The sequence below is a fragment of the Mobula hypostoma genome, chromosome 6, assembly GCF_963921235.1.
Source record: "Mobula hypostoma chromosome 6, sMobHyp1.1, whole genome shotgun sequence".
NCBI classification, from domain to species: domain Eukaryota; kingdom Metazoa; phylum Chordata; class Chondrichthyes; order Myliobatiformes; family Myliobatidae; genus Mobula; species Mobula hypostoma.
In genome coordinates, this window is record NC_086102.1 from 167,521,053 (window position 1) to 167,544,642 (window position 23,590).

Consider the following 23,590-nt stretch of genomic DNA (forward strand, 5'->3'; position numbering starts at 1 on the left):
ATGCAACAAAATACATGGAAACCCTGGAGGAAAACCTGATGCATTCTGCAAAGGAACTGCGACTCAGGAGAAGATTTGCTTTCCAGCAAGACAATAACCCCAAGCATAAAGCCAAAGCCACACAAGAGTGGCTTAAAAGCAACAAAGTTAATGTCCTGGAGTGGCCAAATCAGAGTGCAGACCTCAATCCAGCTTAGAATTTGTGGCTGAACTTAAAAGGTGCTGTTCACTCATGCCATCTGACAGAGCTTGTGCAGTTTTGTAAAGAATGGGGAAAAATTGCAGTGTCCAGTGCAAAGCTGATAGACTCACGGCTGTAGTTGCTGCCAAAGGTGCATCTACTAAATACTGATCTGAAGGGGGTGAATACTTATGCAGTCAATTATTTTGTGTTTTATATTTGTCATAAATTTAGACCAATTTGTAGAAATTTGTTTTCACTTTGACACGCAAGAGTCTTTACTATTGATCAGTGTCAAAAAAGCCAAACTAAATCCATTGTCATTCAATGTTGTACAATAGAACATGAAAACTTCCAGGTGGGGGGGGGGGTTGAATACTTTTTATCAGCACTGTAATTAATGCCAATGCGGACATCAACACTTTAGTTAGGATTTCCTTCAATATTTTCCCAGACATCATGTGTGGTAGAGATTTGTCATAAATTTCAGAATTTTGAAGAGGCGATAAGATGGCATGTTAATAAACATGTTGAGATCTTTTTGTAAAATCCAGTTCTAAAATTAAATGCACAAATTAACATTCTACTGAATATCAACAAAAGAGCACTAACATCATCAATTTAATGCAACAATCTGCTGGAAGAACTCAGGAGGTCGAGCAGCATCTGTGGGAAGAAAGGAATTATCAGTATTTTGGGTCAAAACTGTGCATCAGTACTTTTGCCCCCAAACATCAACAATTCCTTTCCTCACTCAGACGCTACTCAACCCACCGAATTGCTCCGGAAGATCACCTGTTGCTGCAGGTTCCAGTATTTGCAGTCTCTAGTGTCTCCATTATCAATTTGATGCTGACAGTATAAGATGTTGCCAGGAAAAAATACAAGATCAGGGCTTTAAACCATTGGCAGGAAAGAGGCAACCATGACCACAACTGGTGAGGCTGTTCCACAGTGAAGGCTGACTACAAATACGACTTCAGCAAAAGCAATAATCTGATCTGACTTCATGTCAATCATATTTGAGCTTAACCCATTTTTATTAAAGGAAATGGATCAAGGATTGACAGGTTAAGAATATAAGATCAATGACAGTCTGTTTGGTTTTGATTCATATTGTTAGGGTGAACCAGGTGCTACAGGACGCCTAGGAATGCCAGGCCTTCCAGGACGAGGCATTATCGGATTGAAGGTACACACGGTGTATTTTGGTAGAATATTAATATGTACCTGTGAAAATAAATGGCAAACAATTATAAATATTATAAAAACACTCTTCCAACTATTTATTCATAGCAATGAAAAACTAGTAATTTCTCACAAACTGGCTATTCATAAAACAAGATAAAAGATGTACCGTACACAGATTCCTTCTTTCCAGATCTCATATTAAAGATGAACTTTCTTTGATGACTCCTGCCTTTTTAAATGGATCTGTTAGGATAATTCTGGATGAGTCTCTAGCAATTTTCTTCACTTTGTGACCCAGTGAACAGAATTAAATTACCAAGTATTTCGATTATCTACGTGCTACTGTCACAGAGGCTGTGGTAAGTAACATCGTTTCAAGTTATCTTCAGAACCTGCAGTCTCGAGCCTCCAGACCACCAAGAGTGCAAGTGAAGCTCAGGGGATGTCTCCATTGTCTCAGGGAACGTGGCTGTCAGGGAGGCCAATATGTAAAACTGAAGACTTCAGAGCAAGATTAAAGTACTAGAGGGGCATCAGGAACAGTTGTTTACTCTTCTTCTCAGAGGTCTGGTTCACTCCCAGCACTCCTGACAGTGCTCCAACCCAAGGCTTCACCATCCACTCCATGATAGCAGCATCAGGTAAAGGCAGTGGTATTTGCTTCATGTTGGCTTCATCGTGGTGCAGAGGCATGGCAGTCCTGTCTCAGTTCTGCCCCCATGACTTGTACTACCTGGTGGTCATGTATCACCCTTTCTGTTTGCCAAGGGAATTCACCGCTGCCATCCTGGTTGCGGTGTACGTTCCACCCTGGCAAATGTCAGGCTGGCACTGGAGGAACTGAGCACTGTGATCAACAGTCTCAAGGCAGTGCACCCTGATCCTTCCTGAATATTGTAGGGGACTTCAAACAGGCCAGTTAGAAGAAGTCTCTGACAAACGACCACCAACCAGTCACCTGTGGAGCCAAAGGAGCCAACACACACACTCGATCACTGTTACACCACCACTGAGAACGGTTACCATGTCATCCCATGCCCGCACTTCGGCAAGTCTGATTGCCTGGCTGTACTCCTACTCCCAGCATACAGGCAGAGACCGAGGGCCTCAGCACCATGAAGACTATTTATAGATTGTTTTGATTTGGTAGACAGGACCATATTCAGGCATTCATCTTCAGGAGCCTTGAAAGAATTAGATTTGCAATCTGTTGAGGGTTGCATTTATAGCATTCAAGACAGGCAACCCAGAACCCTACAAGGTCCAGATACAACCTACAGCAGGCTATCATGAGAGTGAAAAGGTAATCCCAGGCAAAGTTAGAGGCACAGTAGCTGTGGTAGGGTTCCGTGCCAGTGGGTCGACTTCTTTAGGAGTTTAAGGAGGTTTGGTATGAACACAAAAGACTCCTGCAAATTTCTACAAATGTACAATGGAGGATATTCTGGTTGCATCACTGCCTTGCATGGATGATCTAAGGCACAGGATCAAACAAGGCTGCAGAGGGCATCTCCATTGCAGGCACAACCCTCCCCACCGAGGAAATCTTCAAGAGGCAATGCCTCAAGAAAACGGCATCCTTCATTAAGGTCTCTCACCGTCCGTGTGTGCCCCCTTCTCATGACTGCCATCAGAAATGAGTTACAGGAGCGGAAGACCCACACTCAGTGTTTTAGGAACAGCTTCTTCCCCTCCACCATCAGATTGCTAAATGGTCCATGAACCCACGAACACAACCTTGATATTCATCTTTTGCACTATTTATCTATTTTTGGAACTTTTAGTTAGTTTTATGTCTTGCACGGTGCTACGGCACAAAGAACGATGTTCACAATATATGTCAGTGATAATAAACCTAATTCTGATTCTGACTCTGATAGTGCTTTATTGATCAATGTTTTGTATAGGGCGATCCAGGTCCCCCAGGTCCCATGGGTCCTGTAGGTGAAACTGGAGTAGGAATCCCAGGTCCTAAGGTAGGAAATAAATACATTTTTAAGGCTATTATAGACAGGACTAATGTCATAATTTTCTGGTTTTCAAAGTAGGACAGCAAATGTGAGAATATAGATAAGATTTCAGGGAATTTCTGATTTCCAGTCATGCCTTCAGGGGATATTGTTACTACTAAAGCCTGCTTTAACGGTTGATCCCTAAAGGTTGTTGGGCTATTTCAGAAGACACTGAAGAGTCTAACCACTATTAAGGGTCCAGAGTCACATTTATGGCAGATAAGGACTGATGAAAGAGTCCCTTCCTTGAAAGACATTAAAGGCTCGATGGGGATAAGCATTACAGAGAATAGCAATGGCTTTCAGCAGGGCAGAGTCTGGAAAAAAACTTGCTGCACCCCTACCTCCAAACACTGTTTTTCTGCATTCAGTGTTTTATTATAAACATACTTTTTTTTATTGTACATCATTTCTTTCTGCAATTCAGCTGTATTTTATAAAGTGAATCCCCAACAAAAGAGTAGACAATAGACAATAGGCAATAGGTGCAGGAGTAGGCCATTCAGCCCTTCGAGCCAACACCGCCATTCACTGTGATCATGGCTGATCATCCACTATCAGTATCCAGTTCCTGCCTTATCCCCATAACCTTTGATTCTGCTATCTTTAAGAGCTCTATCCATCTCTTTCTTGAAAGCATCCAGAGACTTGGCCTCCACAGCCTTCTGGGACAGAGCATTCCTTATATCCACCACTCTCTGGGTGAAAAAGTTTTTCCTCAACTCCGTTCTAAATGGCCTACCCCTAATTCTTAAACTGTGGCCTCTGGTTCTGGACTCACCCATCAGCGGGAACATGCTTCCTGCCTGCAGCGCGTCCAATCCCTTAATAATCTTATATGTTTCAATAAGATCCCATCTCAGCCTTCTAAATTCCAGAGTATTCAAGTCCAGTCGCTCCAATCTTTCGACATATGACAGTCCCGCCATCCCGGGAATTAACCTTGTGAACCTATGCTGCACTCCCTCAATAGCAAGAATGTCCTTCCTGAAATTTGGAGACCAAAACTGCACACAGTACTCCAGGTGTGGTCTCACCAGGGCCCTGTACAGCTGCAGAAGGACCTCTTTGCTCCTATACTCAATTCCCTTTGTTATGAAGGCCAGCATGCCATTAGCTTTCTTCACAGCCTGCTGTACTTGCATGCTTGCTTTCAGTGACTGATGTACAAGAACACCTAGATCTCGTTGTGCTTCCCCTTTTCCTAACTTGACTCCATTTAGATAATAATCTGCCTTCCTGTTCTTACCACCAAAGTGGATAATCTCACATTTATCCACATTAAACTGCATCTGCCATGCATCTGACCACTCACCCAGCCTGTCCAAGTCACCCTGCATTCTCATATCATCCTCCTCACATTTCACACTGCCACCCAGCTTTGTGTCATTGGCAAATCTGCTAATGTTACTTTTAATTCACTCATCTAAATCATTAATATATATTGTAAACAGCTGCAGTCCCAGCACTGAACCCTGCGGTACCCCACTGGTCACTGCCTGCCATTTCGAAAGGGACCCGTTAATCGCTACTCTTTGTTTTCTGTCAGCCAGCCAATTTTCAATCCATGTCAGTACTCTGCCCCCAATACCATGTGCCCTAATTTTGCCCACTAATCTCCAATGTGGGACTTTATCAAAGGCTTTCTGAAAGTCCAGGTACACTACATCCACTGGCTCTCCCTTGTCCATTTTCATAGTTACATCCTCAAAAAATTCCAGAAGATTAGTTAAGCACGATTTCCCCTTTGTAAATCCATGCTGACTCGGACCAATCCTGTTACTACTATTCAGGTGTAGCTTCGTATTTAAATGATTAAAAAAAGAGCTGGCATTTTCTGCAGGTTTGACTGTGTGTGTGTTGAGGAAGGAGCATTTTTGTTCATTATTACTGTTTGATGTGAATTTAATATTTTGTGTACTTGAGTATTGTGGTCCAATAAACAGGCACACAGTGCTGAATTTTCTTAGTAGTGCATAAAACTTGCGGAATTATGAAAAAATTATCTTTTGAAAAGAAACTGGTCAAGATTAAATGTTAGAAGGTAGGGGCAATTCTGACCAAAACAATTGCCACTGCTGGCAACCCCATGTATTTGTTATACTTGCATTACCCTCAGCTCCAATGATTGTTCCAAAGTTGAAGATATGTATTCAATCCTTTATTAGCAATCAGCAAACATGCTATCTTGAAGCGATGAAACTAAGTGAAATTAAGCATAACTGAGTGATCAACAAAAGATACAACATCCATCAGTCCCCAGCTGTAAGCTGCCCTAAACAAAGCATGGATATGTAACTTATTCCCTTCACTTTTACCACGCCCCCCCCACCCATGTGACTAGTTACCATAATAAATCATGATAAACATGCAACACAGAATACAATGCTGATAGAGAACAGATGCAAGGCTCCTACATATAGGTTGTAGGAAGAAATCATGTCCTGGTATTTGGCACAGTTTGTGTAGAGCTAGTCACAATCTCACACACAACTTTACTTTATTAGACCTATTCTCCTGGAAAGTTGTCATCCTCGTTTCTTGCAGAAATGAAGAGAACACCTTTGAAGTGAACACTCCTGTGGGATCTTTTCATTCTATTGTACTTTTAGAGTCATATGATACAAAGCAAATCTCCTGCCCTACTGAGCCCACATTGACCATCAAGCATTAATTCACACTATTCTTACTGTAATCTTCACACTTTCCCCATCAACTCTTCCTACGCTCCAGCACCACTACCCACCCTCCCAGATACTCCCTCTCACGAGCACATTACATCTTGGGGATGAGAAAGAAACCACAATGCGCTGAGGAAGCCACACATTCTCAGAGAAAAAGTGCAAACTCCAATTTTCATTTTAGGCTTGGATCATAAAAGGTTATTTGCTTGTAATAATAAAAAAAAATTTATTTTGCAATGAAGTGTGAGAAAATACATAATCTACAATATGAAGTAATTTTTCCACATGTACGACCTTCAATATTAGGGTGAGCGTGGTCACCCAGGACCAGTTGGACCCATTGGACCTAAAGGAGAGGGCTTTCCAGGCTCACCTGTAAGTTATAATGTTAAGTGTTAATTCACGAAATTTAATTTATCTATGTCTTTTCTCATTTTCCTATGTTTTTATGTTTTCCTATGCTTCCAGCATTTTACTATCTGGCACATTCAAATACCTAGCACTTTGAAAACTGGGCCAATGGAGGGAGCACTAGACTATTTCAAGTTCAAGTTTATTGTCATCTAAATGTACATGTACACAACCAAATGAAACATGGGTCAGTGGAGGGAGCACTAGACTATTTCAAGTTCAAGTTTATTGTCATCTAAATGTACATACACACAACCAAATGAAACAAAAGTTCCTCCGGACATGGTGCACCCACAAAACATATATCACACACAGTAGATAAAACAAATTATGACCATAAATATGTTCATAAAATATAATTCAAAATGCATGTAGTGCACAGGACAGGTAAGTAGTAAACAGTACAGTGAGTGTGTGGCAGAAAGTGACAAGGCCTCGGTGGTAGCAGGGTATTCATTAGTCTCACAGCAAGAGGGAAGAAGCTTTTACCCAGTCTGGCATTTCTAGTCCTGATACTCCTGTATCAATGATGGTAGTAGGTCAAAGAGGTAGTGGGAAGAGTGGTGGGGGTCCTCAAGAATGCTTTATGCTCTTGGTCTACATCAGTGCTGGTAAATGTCACAAGTAGTGTGGTCAGCAACAGGCTGAGTACACAGCCCTGGGGGGCTTCAGTGTTCAGCATGACGGAGCTTGAGATGCTGCTGCCAACCTGAACTGACTGTGGTCTTTCCATCAAAATGTCCAAGATCCAGTTACAGAGAGGGATGTTGAGCCCCAAAAAGAACAGTATCCACCAGCCTCTGAGGAATGATCGTGTAAAACGCTGAGCTGAAGTTGATGAACAACATCCTGGCTTATGAGGCATCATTTTCAAGATGGGACAGGACAGAGTAAAGAGCCAAGGCTATGGCATCTTCAGTGGACCGGTTTGAGTGGAGGGAGAACTGGAAAGGGTCCAATATAGCTGTAAGGTGGGATTTTATATGATCCATTACCAGCCACGCAAAGCAGTTGATGATTGTTGAAATCAGTGTGACTGGGCAGTAATAGCTTAGGTCAGTTACCATCGCTCCCTTGGGCACCAGAAAGATAGTGGCTGTAGGGACAATGGACTGTTTCAAAGAGATATTAAAGGTGTCCATGAAGACCCCTGCTGGCTAGGCCACACAATCCCTCCACACCTGACTAGTGACGTTGTCAGTCCCTGCAGCTTTGCGTGGCTTTACCCTGGCTAGGATCCTCCTCACTTCGGCCGTAGCCAGACAGTGTGCCTGCTCTTCAGGGAGCGAGGGAGATTTCCTCAATGTCACATTATTTATCACGTCCAGCTGTGTGCAGACGGCAATCAGCCTAGAAGATCAGGAGGTGTCACTGTCGTTAATGCACAGGGGGGATTTATAATCTCTTTGATTAACTAGGATGTTTGACTGATTGGCCTCTGTCAATTCTAGCATATGTTGGATCACTGAGTTTTTTCTGCAAAAACCTGAAGGCAACCTGAGAACTACTTTTGAACACATTTCCTTCAAAAAACAGTAAAAGCAATTTCATTCACCTTTAGTGCATTTCAGTAAGCTGGGCTAGTTTTTAATTTATCATCTTAATTAAACAATAACTTCCGTGTGTATCTAATGGAATCATGAGTTCTCAGTGGAAGTTTGTGAATATAGATTGAAGAAAAACTAAATATTATTTTATTTTAATGAAAAGGGTCGACCAGGTCTTCCAGGGCCTCCAGGTGAACAGGGTCATGTAGGAACTGGATTCCCAGGACCAAAGGTATCCTGTTATATTCACAAGAGAAAAAAACATTCCTTGTTCAATTTGTTAGTGTTTTGTTACTGTCTAATGATTTCCACATCATGGGAACACTACCACCTGCAGATTCCCCATCAATTCACTCTCAAGTGAATATTGTTGTCCCATCATCACCATTAGGTATGACTCCTTACCTAACAACACTGTGGAAATATTTTCAGTGGATGGACTGCAATGACTGAAGAAGATGGGTCGCCATTATTTTGCAAGGGCAATAAAGGATGAGCTCGCAACACCCTCATCCGTAAAGTGAATATATTTTTTTTAAGTGGTAGCCTCTCCATTAAATGTTCTGATATGTTTTGCTGTCAGGACTGTGTGACTGTTCAAAACATAATTTATTAAAGTAAATGAATGTAAATTGAAACAAGACTGGAAGTCAGCGATTTTTGCACTATGTATTGTACACTTTGCCCTCCTGGATTCAATTGTGCTGTTATGTCACTGAAGTGAAAATAACAGTTAATCTAGATTCCTATGTATGTCACATGTAATTTTTATCTGGGACTACAATCTCAAAATATTCCTCACCATTTTTATTTTCCACCAACTGGCAGGTGAAATATTGTGAGAAAGGGGTAGTTTAGTTTTACCTGCCTAATTTCCCCATTTCTGCTTGCTGGTCACTTTTTAAATGTGCTGTTCCCACAACTTAAGGAGGGATGAGAATCTTGTACATTGAGATCACCCCCATCACTCTGTCTCCCTCCCTCCATTCCTTTCCACAGTGCCACCCTACTGGATTTCAAACCACTCTCAAGAGGTAGTAACATCGAAACAGTGAGCTGTTGGCCTCCCCTCTTGCTGTGGCAGGAGCGATACCTCTCTCCCTCATTAGTGACAGAGAGAATCTGTGGGATGTTGAAGTGTTGCAGTGGGTGGACAGTGGTTTTTCTGATGGACTCTAGATGGTGGTCTTTTTGGGGGCTTTGCTATTGCTGGTGGGTGGGGGGGGTTGCTGCTTTCGCTGAGGGAGGTGGGGGGGGGAGGGTTGATGCTTGCTCTACTTGTACATGAGAGGGGAGCTTTGGGGTTCTAACATTTTTCCCACCAAAAAAATGAATTTCTCATTCATTCTTTGGGGTTTTTCTTCTGTTTCATGGATGTTTGCAAAGAGCAAGAATTTCAGATTGCATACCATATACATTCTCTGATATTAAATTGAACCATTAAACCATGAAACTAGAGAAGTTGAAGGTCATGGCAAGCTGGTAGTGTTTGGAAGGTCAAAGAGTTTTCCAAGCTGCGTGAAAATCCTCACTAATAATTGTTATGTTTTAGGGAGATCCAGGAGTCAGAGGGCCAAGTGGTTTGGCTGGACCTCCAGGAAAAGGACTTCAAGGTCAGAAGGTACCACAAGTTGCATTTGGATTCCCATTTTCATCTACTCATTAAGCTCTCCCAAATTGACAAGCCCTTCAACTTTGAGATGAGTGGCAGGTCAAGTGTTTGGACAAAATATGACTAAAAGATTGACACAAAAAGAAGAAAATGAAGATAAAACACACCAGAAATGTAAAAATATAGTTGAAGTTTGTATAGATATTTGGAAAAAGAGAGTTATAAGAGTGGTTGGTGGTCTAATAGAAAATGAGCCTGGGAAATTGGTTACGGAAAACAAGAATACAGTATAGCAGAAGAATTCAACAAAAATAATCCTTCTTTATAGATGATACAGGTAATATATTAAAATTAGCTGAAAAATACAAACTGGAAGGAAGGCAAACATTCAGGAAAATTATAATTTCTAGGGAAATTCTGAACAAGCTGCCCTCCAAGTGATTTCCGGATTCTAATGGACTTCATCTTTGAGTATTAAAAGTAAAGGCTAGTGAGATATTTGATACATTACTTTTAATTTCCAAAATTCCCTGCATTCTGAGAATGTTCCATTAAATAAGTGAGTAACAAATGTTAAGGCAACTGGCCAGTAGTTTCTTGTTTTCAACCCCTCTCTTTTGATGTGGAAACCATGAATTTTGGTTGTCAGTATCACATCAGTGCTAAGTGCATGAGGGGTGCAGTGAAGCACTGAATGAAACAGAGATTGACAGTCAATGAGCAAAGAGGACATTTTGAGTAGTGTCTGGGACTGGTAGCGAGACGGTAAGATACGGTATTTGATGTTATATTTCCTGACATTAACCACTCATGTGAGTCATTGAAATTCTTCTGACACCGTGTTCTGATTCTTAAGGCTGCAATCTTGTCTGATAACTTCAAGATTGTCTGTATTTAGTGGCTTCTAAGCATGTTTCTGATGTTCTTTTCATCCACCAAAACTACCCGTACAATGTTCACAAATCTCTCTCTCTCTTTCTCTCTCGCTCACTCTCTCCCTCTCTCCCTCTCCTATCCTTATTATGTTTCCCAGATCACCTTCACTTGAAGAATGCCAGCTAATAACAGCTTTGGTCAGATTGCATTTTCTTTTTATGAAATATAGATCACCTAAGAGCAAAACTGACTTGTCTTAACTGGTGGTGGTGATACTCTATTATCAGACCTCTACTCTTGGCTTTAATGAGCAAAGATTAAAAAGCATTAAACTCTGATAGGTTAATTATACATTATGTTCTCTGTTGCCATTTTCAGGGATTGTTAAATTTAAACACTGCCTTCAGATAATTGTTTTTGTGTGAAACAGATTGAGTCTTCTATTGCATTTTAGGGAGTAGCAGGAAGACCCGGACCACCTGGGCCCCAAGGTCCTCCAGGGGAAGGCATTCAGGGACCTAAGGTAGGTAGAATGAAACATATGCAAAATCAGATGTGTTATGAAAAATTTCAGAATTTCTACTTAACTGCAATACATCTGAATCATTTAAAAAGATAAAGGTTCTTTTTTATTAATGTTGAAAACAAAATTGAAACTATTTGTCTGATAGGGGGATCAAGGTTTTCAAGGACTGATAGGACCTCGTGGACCACCAGGGGAAGGGCTTTTGGGACCTAAGGTACGTGAGCAATTTATGGCTTTGTATTTGTCTTGTGCAATAGATTGATAGATACTTTATTGATCTCAAAGGAAATTACTGTGTCACAGTAGGATTACAAGTGCGCAGATATACAAATAGACCAAAAGTGTCTCCTACCTACTGAGAATGACATCATTCCAATGCAGGTTGGAAGAACTATTGCCAATAGCAGTTAATGCATAGCCAACACTGCTGTTGCACGGTCTTTCTCACAGTGAACCCATGAGTCAAACAGATACAAAATAGTCTTCAAAGTTACCAGTCAGCTGGAGAATTATTACAGAAATTAAAGCTGCCTCGAAGAGCAGAAGCTCTAATTCTCTCACTGATAAGAGTCATGTAGCACAGAAACCGATAATTCAGCACATCCTTTCCAGTCAACAATCCATTACCCTGTACCTGATGGTTGACATGGTTCTTGATCAGTTATTTCAGAAGCAATCAAGTGTAAGTTTATCATGTGTCTTGTCTGTACGGAAGGATTAATGTCGCTTGATTCGAGATCTTTTTCTGTTTACCAAGAAAATTGATACAAGTAATCCCAGGAGTAGAAGAAGTAATAAGGAAGCTGAGGAGAGGCACTGTAAAGCAGAAGTGGTAAACCCTAGTGGGAGTTCCTCACCCTACTCCCATTGTGCTTGTAGACTGTCCAGATGATGCCCTGGTCCCATGAAGTCCTATTTCATTTTTCATTAACTTTTCTGGATATGCATGTTACTTAGAGTTGAAAGTTAATATCCTACTGGCCTTTAAACTGAGAAATAGAATTACTTTCTGTAGCAAACATGAGACCTGATGATGTGAACAAGAAATTTACAAAATTAGAAACTGGGAGTAGTGACTTACTGAAAAATTTGGTTCAATTGGCATTTTTAAGAGAGTCAAATTAATGTTAGCCAGCAAGACTTGAAATGTGACCCTCTATTGTAAAAGTCTATAATTCTAATACAGTGAGTTAATTGACACATTGGTTAATCAGAGCAGCCACTCATTTGGGACAACTCTTAAAGAACAAAAACTAATCGAGAAAATAGCCGGGATTCCCTTCGTATACTTGGGACTCTACTGTTCCGGAACAGTTTTTACCAACGTCAGTCACAGACACTATACTGTGCTTAGATCAAACAGTTTTTAAATAGCTTCATTTGCATGTGTTTGTGTTCAAAAGGCAGTGATTTTTGTCTCTGGTAGTTGGCAAGAAATAAGCAGTAAGCCAATTCAGAACTTTTTTGTTCACTGAGGTTTCAAGCTTGCAGGCTTGGAGATGCCAGATACGGCCAGAAGTGAAAATAAAATGACTTCCCTAAGTTTCCACAAGTTAGGAACTATGAATAATTTGAAGGTATTAACATGAATGTTACAATGAAAATGAAGATATGGAGGATGCAATCATCGAAAGCATTGTATATGAAAGCAGTCCATTATCTGCATTAGGTGTCTGCACGGCAGCGTACACTGGATGAATTCCTCCATCGATGACCATTAGGAACTAATACACAGTTTTATAGTACTGTAGTAGTATTGGCAGTGTTCTAATTTGCACTGTATTTCATTTAAATACATAATTCATTACTCAGTTTGTCTTTTTTTATAAGTCTAACTATTTCCATGAAACTTTGGATAATTGGGGCAGTTGTTTAATGTACTGGTTCTGATGTGTCCCAATTAACTGGAATCCACTGTATACAAGGGGTGATTGATAAGTTTGTAGCCTAAGGTAGAAGGAGATGAGCTATTAACTTCAAACTTTCTGCATAATCACTCATAGAGTTGACCTGCATGTGCATGTAACGAGAGTTGTATAACTCATCTCCTTCTACCTTAGGCCACGAACTTGTCAATCACACATCTGTGGACACTTCCTGGAGGTCCAAGATCCGTATGCTCCACGACCACTGGACTAAGTGTGTAAATGTAGGAGGGGACTATGTTGAAAAATAAATGCGTTAGGTTTTCTAAAATTGATTCCTTCTACCTGAGGCCACGAACATATCAATCACCCCTCATATACAGTAATTAAAGGAAATATAAATTATTTTTAAAATATTGCTGACAGACTTTTTTCAAGGGAAGAAATGACTTTCATTTGACAGCATTGGCCTCCACATGTTCTGTTCAATGGAAGTGAATGGACCAAATGTGTAAAACTAAATACAACTTACGGACATGGCTGTATTTGGTGCCAATGGTAAAGATGAATTTCTCTCCCCATTGTACTTGCTACTGGATTCATTAATGACAAATGTTTAGGGAAGGTAATTATCTGGTTAAATAATCATACAAGAATTGAGGTGGAGTTGGCTCTCTGAGTAAAAGCATCTGATGTTACATCAGACAGTTTATACTCTTATGAGAAAGAGATTTCTCTAGAAAATATTGCAATGTCCAGCTATTTCTAACAATGTAATGTGAAATATATTTTTTTGTTTAAATAAGTAGTTAAATTTATCCACTGTGTTTTAATCCTAGGTGTAGAAATGGAGAGAATAAGTAAATTATTTCAATATTAATACCTCATTTTGCTGTGTACTATAGGGTGACCGTGGATTGACAGGTGAACGAGGTCAGAAGGGAAGTAAAGGAGATGTTGGTGATACTGGTTCTGCTGGTGCAACTGTAAGTTAATAATTCTTCCTGTTTTGAATGAATTATTTTTATTCTTTCTTACTAGTATTTCACTGAAAATAAGTGATTTTGCAAACAGTTATGCAGTTGGAGTATTGTTAAGAGATCTGCCTTCTTCCCCTGTTCACCTTTCTTATATCAATCTGTTCAATATGCCTGATGTCTCTTATTCCTTACCTAATGCCTGTATTAAAGACATTTTCTTCTGAATTCCACTCTCCCTTGAGTATGTGGGTTGCTTGTAAGCCCTATTTGCCTCCGTTCACATTGATTCACCATAGATGAAGCAAAGGTTTTACAATGAGAGGGACTGACTAAAGAATTGGAAGCTGCAAAAAGTTGTGGTGGGTTTTATTCCATTCATTGAGAAGCAGAGGAGTTAACCATATTTCCCAAGGGAATGGAGAAATATCTTGTTTCTTGTGTGCTGGTAGAGTAGGCTTTCACACATTTGGTTTAAATAGTATAAACATAGAGATCCTACAGCACAATACAGGCCCTTCAGCCCACAGAGTTGTGTTGAACATGTCCCTACCTTAGAAATTACTAGGCTTACCTATAGCCCTCTATTTCACTAAGCTCCATGTACCTATCTAAAAGTCTCTTAAAAGACCCTATCATATCTGCTTCCACCACCGTTGCCAGCAGCCCATTCCACACACTCACCACTCTCCGAGTAAAAAACTTACCCCTGACATCTCTTCCGTACCTACTTCCCAGCACCTTAAACCTGTGTCCTCTTGTGGCAACCATTTCAGCCCTGGGAAAAAGCCTCTGACTATCCACACGATCAATGCCTCTCATCATCTCATACACCTCTATCAGGTCACCTCTGATCCTCCATCACTCCAAGGAGAAAAGGCCGAGTTCGCTTAACCTATTCTCATAAGGCATGCTCCCCAATCCAGGCAACATCCTTATAAATCTCCTTTGCCCCCTTTTTATGGCTTCCACATCCTTCCTGTAATATTTCAAATAATAAGTTATTTGAAATATTACAGAAAACTCTAGATCTAGATTCGAAAGACCTCCACCTAGTCAGAAATCTGTACAGTACTGGGAACAAACTGCCACTGTAAAATAGATGGAGAAGTGAGTCAGTTTACAAAAATCAAGATAGGCGTCAGACAAGGGTGTGTTTTCTCCCCTGATTTATGTGTACAGTGCAACAATATTACAAAAAATAAGAGACATCTTGGGAATCAAAGTTGGCAGTGAAAACATCAATATTTTTAGATATGCAGATGACACTGTTAATTGCAAGTACGGAGGAAGAGCTACAAAACTTAAATGATATAATTGTTGAAGAAAGTGCAAAAATGGGTCTATCTATCAATTGCAAGAAGACAATGTATGGTGATATCCAAAAAGAAGGAGAATCCTATCTGCAGGCTGAGAACAAATGGGGAAGACATAAAACAAGCACAGAACTTTTGCTACTTAGGAAGCTGGGTGACATCAGATCGCAGGTGCAACATGGACATCAAAAGAAGAATAGGGATGGCAAAAGACCCCTTTACGAGAATGAAGAGTATACTGACCAGTACTAAACTAGGCATGACAACCCGCCTCAGAGTACTGAAATGTTATGTTTATCCAGTTATGTTATATGGCTGAGAATGTTGGACAATATCTAGTAACATGAGGAAACGAATTGTAGCAGCAGAGATGTGGTTTTTGAGGAAGATGCAAAGAACATCATGGACGAAACGAATATTTAACGAGGATGTCATGAACAGAGCAAACACAAAACGAGGAATAATGTATGAGATCATGAAAAGGCAACGTAACTTCATTGGACATGTGATTAGGAAAGAGGAGTTAGAATGCACGGTAATAATGGGAAAGATTAAAGGGAAGAAAGCAAGAAAAAGACAAAGACAAATGATGATGGAGACAGCAGCCAGAGAACTGGAAATGAATACCAGTGAATTGATCCACTTGACCCGAAACAGGAGTGTGTGGGCCATGGTAGTCAAAGCTCAAACTGGGCATGGCACCTGATGATGATGATGACATCCTTCCTGTAGTGAGGCGACCAGAACTCAGTACTCCATGAGTGGTCTGACCAGGGTCCTATATAGCTGCAACATTACCTCTCGGCTCCTAAATAAATTCCACAATTGATGAAAGCCAATACACCATACGGCTTCTTAACCACAGATTCAACCTGCGCAGCTGCTTTGAGTGTGCTATGGACTTGGACCCCAAGATCACTCTGTTCCTCCACATTGCCGAGAGTCTTACCACTAATACCATATTCTGACATCATATTTGACCTACCAAAATGAACCACTTCACACTTATCTGGGTTGAACTCCATCTGCCACATCTCAGCCCAGTATTGCATCCTATCAATGACCTGCTGTAACCTCTGACAGCCCTCCACACTATCCACAACACCTCCAACCTTTGTATCATTAGCAAACTTACTAACCCATCCCTCCACTTCCTCATCCAGGTCATTTATAAAAATCACAAAGAGTAAGGGTCCCAGAACAGATCCCTGAGGCACTCCGCTGGTGACCGACCTCCATGCAGAATATGACCCGTCTACAACCACTCTTTGCCTTCTGTGGGCAAGCCAGTTCTGGATCCACAAAGCGATGTCCCCTTGGATCCCATGCCTCCTTACTTTCTCAATAAGCCTTGCATGGGGTACCTTATCAAATGCCTTGCTGAAATCCATATACACTACATCTACTGCTCTTCCTTCATCAATGTGTTTAGTCACATCCTCAAAAAATTCAATCAGGCTCGTAAGACATAACCTGCCCTTGACAAAGCCATGCTGACTACTCCTAATCATATTATACCTCTCCAAATGTTCATAAATCCTGCCTCTCAGGATCTTCTCCAGCAACTTACCAACCACTGAGGTAAGACTCACTGGTCTATAATTTCCTGGGCTATCTCTACTCCCTTTCTTGAATAAAGGAACAACATCTAAAACCCTCCAATCCTCCAGAACCTCATCAAAGATCATCGCCAGAGGCTCAGCAATCTCCTCCCTCACCTCCCACAGTGGCCTGGGGTACATCTCATCTGGTCCCAGTGACTTATCCAACTTGATGCTTTCCAAAAGCTCCAGCATATCCTCTTTCTTAATATCTACATGCTCAAGCTATTAAATCTGCTGAAAGTCATCACTACAATCACCAAGATCCTTTTCCATAGTGAATACTGATGTAAAGTATTCATTAAGTACCTCTGCTATTTCCTCTGGTTCCATACACACTTTCCCACTGTCACACTTGATAGGTCCCATTCTTTCGCGCCTTATCCTCTTGCTCTTCACATACTTGTAGAATGCCTTGGGGTTTTCTTTAATCCTGCCCACCAAGGCCTTTCTCATGGCCTCTTCTGGCTCTCCTAATTTCCTTCTTAAACTCCTTCCTATTAGCCTTATAATCTTCTAACTCACTAACATTACCTAGCTCTCTGAACCTTTCGTAATAATTTGAATTATTACAATAATTTGAAGAAAAAGTTGTGACAAGCATTTCAAAGCTGCAAAAGAAAACAAACAAAAGAAAAGAGCTCACCTAGATGAGGCCCATTAAAGTGGTTTCATTGTTTTAAGGTTTCATTATAGCTTGGGAGAAGTAGGGCTTGTCTTCTGAACACCAGCAAGAAATATTCAAGAGACCTCTCTTTTGATTTCACCTTGCAAAATCCTGCCCTTTTTTGTTGATAGCTGTGCTACTACTTAGTATTGAGGCAAATCAACTCTCTTTTGTTTATGTTTTCATTCCTGTCGTTGTTGTTGAGTGCTGTCAGGTTGTTGTCTCACTGCGACCCTAAGGATAATGTATCTATGTCGACCCTAAGGATAGTCTCGTTGTCCATTGGGTTTTCATGGTAGAATACAGAAGTAGATTGCCTGGCCTTTCTTCCTCACAGATACTGCTGCTTCCCAGGTGGATTCAAACTCAGAACCATCGGCCTCGAATTCCATTGCTGATGCCATTACACCATCAGCCACCCCATATTCCTGGTGCACCAAATGCATCATCTGTATCTTCATCTGCAGTATTCCTCACTCACTGTTACTCTTCCAAGTTAAAATTATTACCAGTATTTTATTCATTACAGTGTGAGAAATGTAGTAAAATAGTTCATAGCACTATCCTTTTGTTGCTGCATTTTGTGCTAATTCTGCCTATTGTTTGTACTGACTTCAAATTGTTTAGGGAAGGCCTGGAGCAAAGGGTGATCCTGGCTTAACAGTGAGTTACTAATATTTTTGTGCATGGTTATATTATTATTTACATATCAGAAAGTAAGTTGACAATATATAACATACTAGATGTTAGCAAATTTAAAACCTAGTGGGCAGTGCCACGAACTCTCCAAGATAAATAATTTTCTGACAGTTTTTAGTTTGGGAGAAAACAAAATAGGGGCAGCCCATTAATTGTATACGAGCTCAGCATCTGCCTTTAAATTTTTTGTTAAAATCATAAATAAAAAATTAAATAATGACAGACATACACTTCCTTCTTTTCATTTGGTGAGGGAAGGTGTTGACACTTAATTATTGTTGGTACTGGGATCATAAAGCATTTCCTGGTCTCCACATTTGCTGTCAGCAAAAATAATCACAAATGAACTGTTAATACTGACCAGCTGCAGTCAAAATACACTCTCTGTGCAATTATTATATGGATGAGCAATGAGTTATGTTGCTGGAGGGTTTCCAGGTTATATTAAGAGGTGGTAGAAAAAAGTAGAAGCAGAGTATTTTTTGAAGGTGAGAAATTGAAAGATGTTGCATTTCGGAGTGAACTGGGTGTCCTTGTGCACAAATCAGTGAAAGTTACGATGACAGTTCAGCAAACTATTAGGAAGACAACAGTATGTTGACATTTTAAAACCGGGTTTGAGTACGAGAGTAGAGATGTGTTGCCCCAATTATAGAAAGCCCTAGTATACAGTGTTGAAAGTCTAGTCTTCATTCCTAAGGAAGGGCATAACTTTCAATACAGCGGGAGCAGTGAAGGTTCACCAGACTGATTCCTAGAATGCATGAAGGTCCTCTACTATCTTGAGTTTGCAAAACGAAAAAGGTGATCACATTGAAATGCTCAGAATTCTTTGAGGGCTTAACAATTAGATGCAAGAATGATGCTTCTTTTACCTGGGAAGTTTACAACTAGTAGTCACATCTCAAAGCAAGGAGATGCCATTTGTGATAGATTAATGAAGAAAATTTCATCTGCAGAATACTGACTCATTGTAATTCTCTACCGAGGAGGGCTGTGGTTGCTCAGTCACTGCATGTATTCGGTAAACAGATGAATAGTTTTTTAGAATATAAAGAGATAGCCGTTAGTGCATGAAAATGGAAGAGAGGTTTAAAATTAATTATTTATTTAGAGATACAGCACCAGAACAGGCCCATTGAGTGTGTTGCACACAATTACACCCATGTGACCAATTGCCTACTAACCCATACGTCTTTGGAATCTGGGAGGCAACTGGAGCACCTGGCTACCAGCGGTGTAACAGCTACAGAACCATGCTGCCCCTGAAGGACCTCGCTGAGTGACCAAGTGGGCACAAGGAGCTGAATGGCGTACTCTTGCCACAATTCCAATAAAGAGAAAATAATCTGTTTTGCAGCACTGTCGTTTTTTTCAATTACATTTTCACAATAGCATTTTGTTTAATGTGATTCAAAGATTAACCTGTGAATATTGTCATGTGTTGTAATTTTCCATCTGCTCTATCCCCAGTAATAATGTCATATGTCAATACAGAGACAGCGTCGGAAATAAATCTCTGTTTTCTAGTCATGAGATAAATAATTTACTTTTGACAGTAGAAAATAGTGTGCAAATATATTTCTTTTGTTTTCAAAATATTACTAGAGAGAGGACATCATCAGAATGATAAAAGAGATATGTGGTACGTACCTGTCAATTCCTGGTTTACAAATATTAAATGTTTTCATTGAAATTATTGTTGGTTTATACAATACAACAAGGCTGATCCTTACCAGAAAAAAGATAGAAATTTAAAAATATTATTCCACATGTTATTTCCCTAGATATTTCTTTATATCCAGAAGTAAATTCCATTTTTTGTGTGTAAGAATATATTTTTGAACTTCATTTCTGATGAATTCTCCCAAGGTATGATGACACAGTTGTGTGGGCACATGGCCAAGTGGTTAAGGCATTGAACTGGCGACCTGTAGGTCATGAGTTCGAGTCCCAGCCGAGGCAACGTGTTGTGCCGTTGAGCAAGGCACTTAATCACACATTGCTCTGTGACGACACTGGTACCAAGCTGTATGGGTCCTAATGCCCTTCCCTTGGACAACATTGTGTCGTGGAGAGGGGAGACTTGCAGCATGAGCAACTGCTGGTCTTCCATACAACCTTGCCCAGGCCTGCGCCCTGGAGAGTGAAGACTTTCCAGGCACAGATCCATGGTCTTGCAAGACTAACGGATGCCATAAAATGATGACACGCAGGTTGGTAGAGATGTGGATAGTGTGCAGAGTTGTTGTGGGTTGCAATGGGACATTGGTGGGATGCAGAGCTGGGCTGAAAGTGGCAGACTGAGATCAACCCGGAAAAGTGTGAAATGATTCATTTTGGAAAGCTCAAAGTTCAAAGTGAATTTATTATCAAAGTAGATAAATGTCACCGTATAAAACCCTGAGATTCATTTTCTTGTGGACATACTTAGTAAATCCAATAACCAGAATGGGTGATAGTTTTTGAAGGTAGAATACAAGGCTAATGGCAGGAGCCTTGACAGTGTGGAAAAACACTGGGATCTTGGGGTCCACATTCATAGATCCCTCAAAGTTGCTGCGCAAGGTGATAGGGTTGTTCAGAAGGTGTATGGTGTGTTGGCATTCATTTGTCGGGGAAATCAGTTCAAGAGCCACAGAGCTCTTGAATGTTGCAGCTCTATAAAATCCTGGGTAGACCACACTTGGGAATGTTGTGCTCAGTTCTGGTTTCCACATCATAGGACAGATGGGGCAGTTTTAGGGTGGGCGCAAATGCGATTTACTAGAATGCCGTCTGGACTAGAGGACATGTTTTATGAAGATGGGTTGAATAAACTAGGGCTTTTCCCTTCAGAGAGATAAGAGGTGATTTGATAGGGGTGTACACGATGATAAGAGGCATAGATTGAGTGGCTAGCCAAAGGCTTTTTCCCAGGACTGAAACAGCTAATATAAGGGAGCATATTCGCAAGGCGATTGGAGGAATGTATAGGGGGTATGTTAGAGGTAATTTTTCTTTCCCACAGAGAGTGATGGGTGTGTGGAATGATCTGCCGGGAAGGTGATAGAGGCAAATACATTAGGGCACTTAAGAAAATCTTCAGCACATCGATGATAGAAAAATGGAGGGCAATGTAGGAGGGAAAGGTTAGGTTGATCTTGGAGCAGATTAAAAATTTGGCATAACGTCATAGGCAGAAAGGTCTGTTCTGTGCTGTAATGTTCTACGTATAGTTAGCTCTCCTATCCAAGTTGTTGCTTGTCTTTCATCAATGTCTTAATATTTTTATGAAGTTTAGGAAGATTTTAATGGAAATTATTCATTGAGAATATTAGGTACTTCTAAAAGTAGTGCTCTAGAAATCAATGATTCTAGCTTACCATTTTAGCATTCAAATAGAAATTTGTTATGCTATTTTTGTTTAAACTAATCTGCTCCGATTTAATGAAATCATTTTATCATTCATTTATTTTTTTACAGGTTGTGGAATTAAATGTAAAGAAAGGCCAATGGAGCTTGTCTTTGTGATAGATAGCTCAGAAAGTGTGGGGCCAGACAACTTTGAAATTATAAAAGATTTTGTCACTGCACTTGTCGACAAAGTAACAGTTGGCAGGAATGCCACTCGAATTGGTCTGATCCTCTACAGCTTGGAAGTACGATTAGAGTTTGGTCTAAGTCGATACTTGACACAGCAAGATGTCAAACAGGCAATTAGGAAAATGCTGTACATTGGGGAAGGCACATACACAGGAACGGCTATACGCAAAGCAACTCAGGAAGGATTCTATGGAGCTCGGCCTGGTGTGAAGAAAGTTGCTATAGTGTTGACAGATGGGCAGGCAGACAGAAGGGAGACAGTCAAACTGGATGTTGCTGTTCGTGAAGCTCATGCTGCAAACATTGAGATGTTTGCAATTGGGATTGTAAATACATCTGACCCAACACAAGCTGAATTCTTGCGTGAACTGAACTTAATTGCCTCAGATCCTGATACTGAGCACATGTATCTCATTGATGATTTCAATACTCTTACAGGTTTGTGCTATGTCTGTTTCATCATTTCATGCTTTTTCACAATAATGAAGGTACAAGAAAACTTTAATTGTACACTTAAGGTGAAACCAAGTAAATAGAACAACTACTGCATAGTTTACTAAAAAAAACAATAATTGCCGCACACTAGATCACTCTTAGTCTCTGTTACATTAGAACTGTATTCCAGGACATGAATGCATTGCAAAACCTTGGTGTTTCCTCATGTGTCATACACATTGTTTAATTTGTTAATCACACCGTGACTTCTGGATAGAGATCAAAAGATTGACGTTCTTGATTTGTAACTATTGTTATCTTGGGAATGTGATTGGGCCAGCTGGAATAAGAAATTGAGATGCTGGGGAAATTAGATCTTTATAAAAATATACCTGCCTGGAAATTCAGTTGCAAAATACTGTTCAATGATATAAAATTGAAAATTGTTCTTTACCAGTATAAGAAGTGATGATAGTTATTCTGAGTCATTTCATATTACTCTAGATATGTGTTTGATTGCCTTCAATATGAGTAACCCTGGTGCCCTGAGGTTATTTACATGTCACGTTGATACCATACCCAGTAGAAATCCCCAATTAGCATACTGAGGGAAACTTAGATCACCTTGTCTGGGGCCATCCATGGTGCCAGGATAATGTGGTATTCTTGGGTAAAATGATGATTGAGAATACCAGGGAAGTAAGTGAATTGTTTGCCATCATCCTTTGATCATCTTGCTCTTCACTGCACACGAACCACCTCTCTATCCACCTATTTCTCAGCTGGCTTTTAACCTATAATCACCTGAGTCTTCATTCCAAATCTTCTGCACTTTGACCAAACTTCTTCAACCGTCTGAGGTGAAAGAGGCACTGTTGTGCCTTTATCACCACACAGCCAGTATGTACAGACAACGTGAGATCCTAGGTGATGTGTAAGCTGAGGAACTTAAGGCTGTTCACTCTCTCAATAGGTTTCAATAGGTACATTTAATGTCAGAGAAATGTATACAATATACATCCTGAAATTCTTTTTCTTCGTAAACATCCACGAAAACAGAGGAGTGCCCCAAAGAATGAATGACAGTTAAGTGTTCGGACCTCAAAGCCCCTCCCATGCATAAGCAAGGTAACGACCCCCCATCCCCCACCAGCAAAAAAGCATCGGCACCCCCCACCAAGCACTCAAGCGTGCAGCAAAGCATTAATAAAGACATAGACTTGGTACCCCAAAGACTACTCGCTCGCTCACCCAGTAATTTAACATACCACAGGCTCTCTCTCTCTCTCTCTCTCTCTATCTCTCTAATAAGGAAAAAAGAGGTGTCCCCATTTCACAGCGAGAGGGGAGACATAACAAAACAACTTGCTGATTTATGGTGTTAGAAGTCTGTTGCGTAGCTTTT

At 40.4% G+C, this 23,590-nt stretch overlaps 1 protein-coding gene across 1 annotated transcript in view; it reads left to right on the plus strand.

Moving 5' to 3' along the window:
• The window catches only part of col28a2a (collagen, type XXVIII, alpha 2a), a 103,429-nt gene that overhangs the window by 74,308 nt on the left and 5,531 nt on the right, over positions 1–23,590 (plus strand). The window contains exons 21-31 of the mRNA XM_063052594.1: positions 1,305–1,373; positions 3,280–3,348; positions 6,375–6,443; positions 8,190–8,258; positions 9,579–9,647; positions 10,969–11,037; positions 11,186–11,254; positions 13,811–13,891; positions 18,094–18,129; positions 19,774–19,810; positions 21,631–22,188. Of these exons, the coding sequence (XP_062908664.1) occupies positions 1,305–1,373; positions 3,280–3,348; positions 6,375–6,443; positions 8,190–8,258; positions 9,579–9,647; positions 10,969–11,037; positions 11,186–11,254; positions 13,811–13,891; positions 18,094–18,129; positions 19,774–19,810; positions 21,631–22,188 (1,195 nt within the window). The remainder of the gene's footprint in view (positions 1–1,304; positions 1,374–3,279; positions 3,349–6,374; positions 6,444–8,189; positions 8,259–9,578; positions 9,648–10,968; positions 11,038–11,185; positions 11,255–13,810; positions 13,892–18,093; positions 18,130–19,773; positions 19,811–21,630; positions 22,189–23,590) is intronic.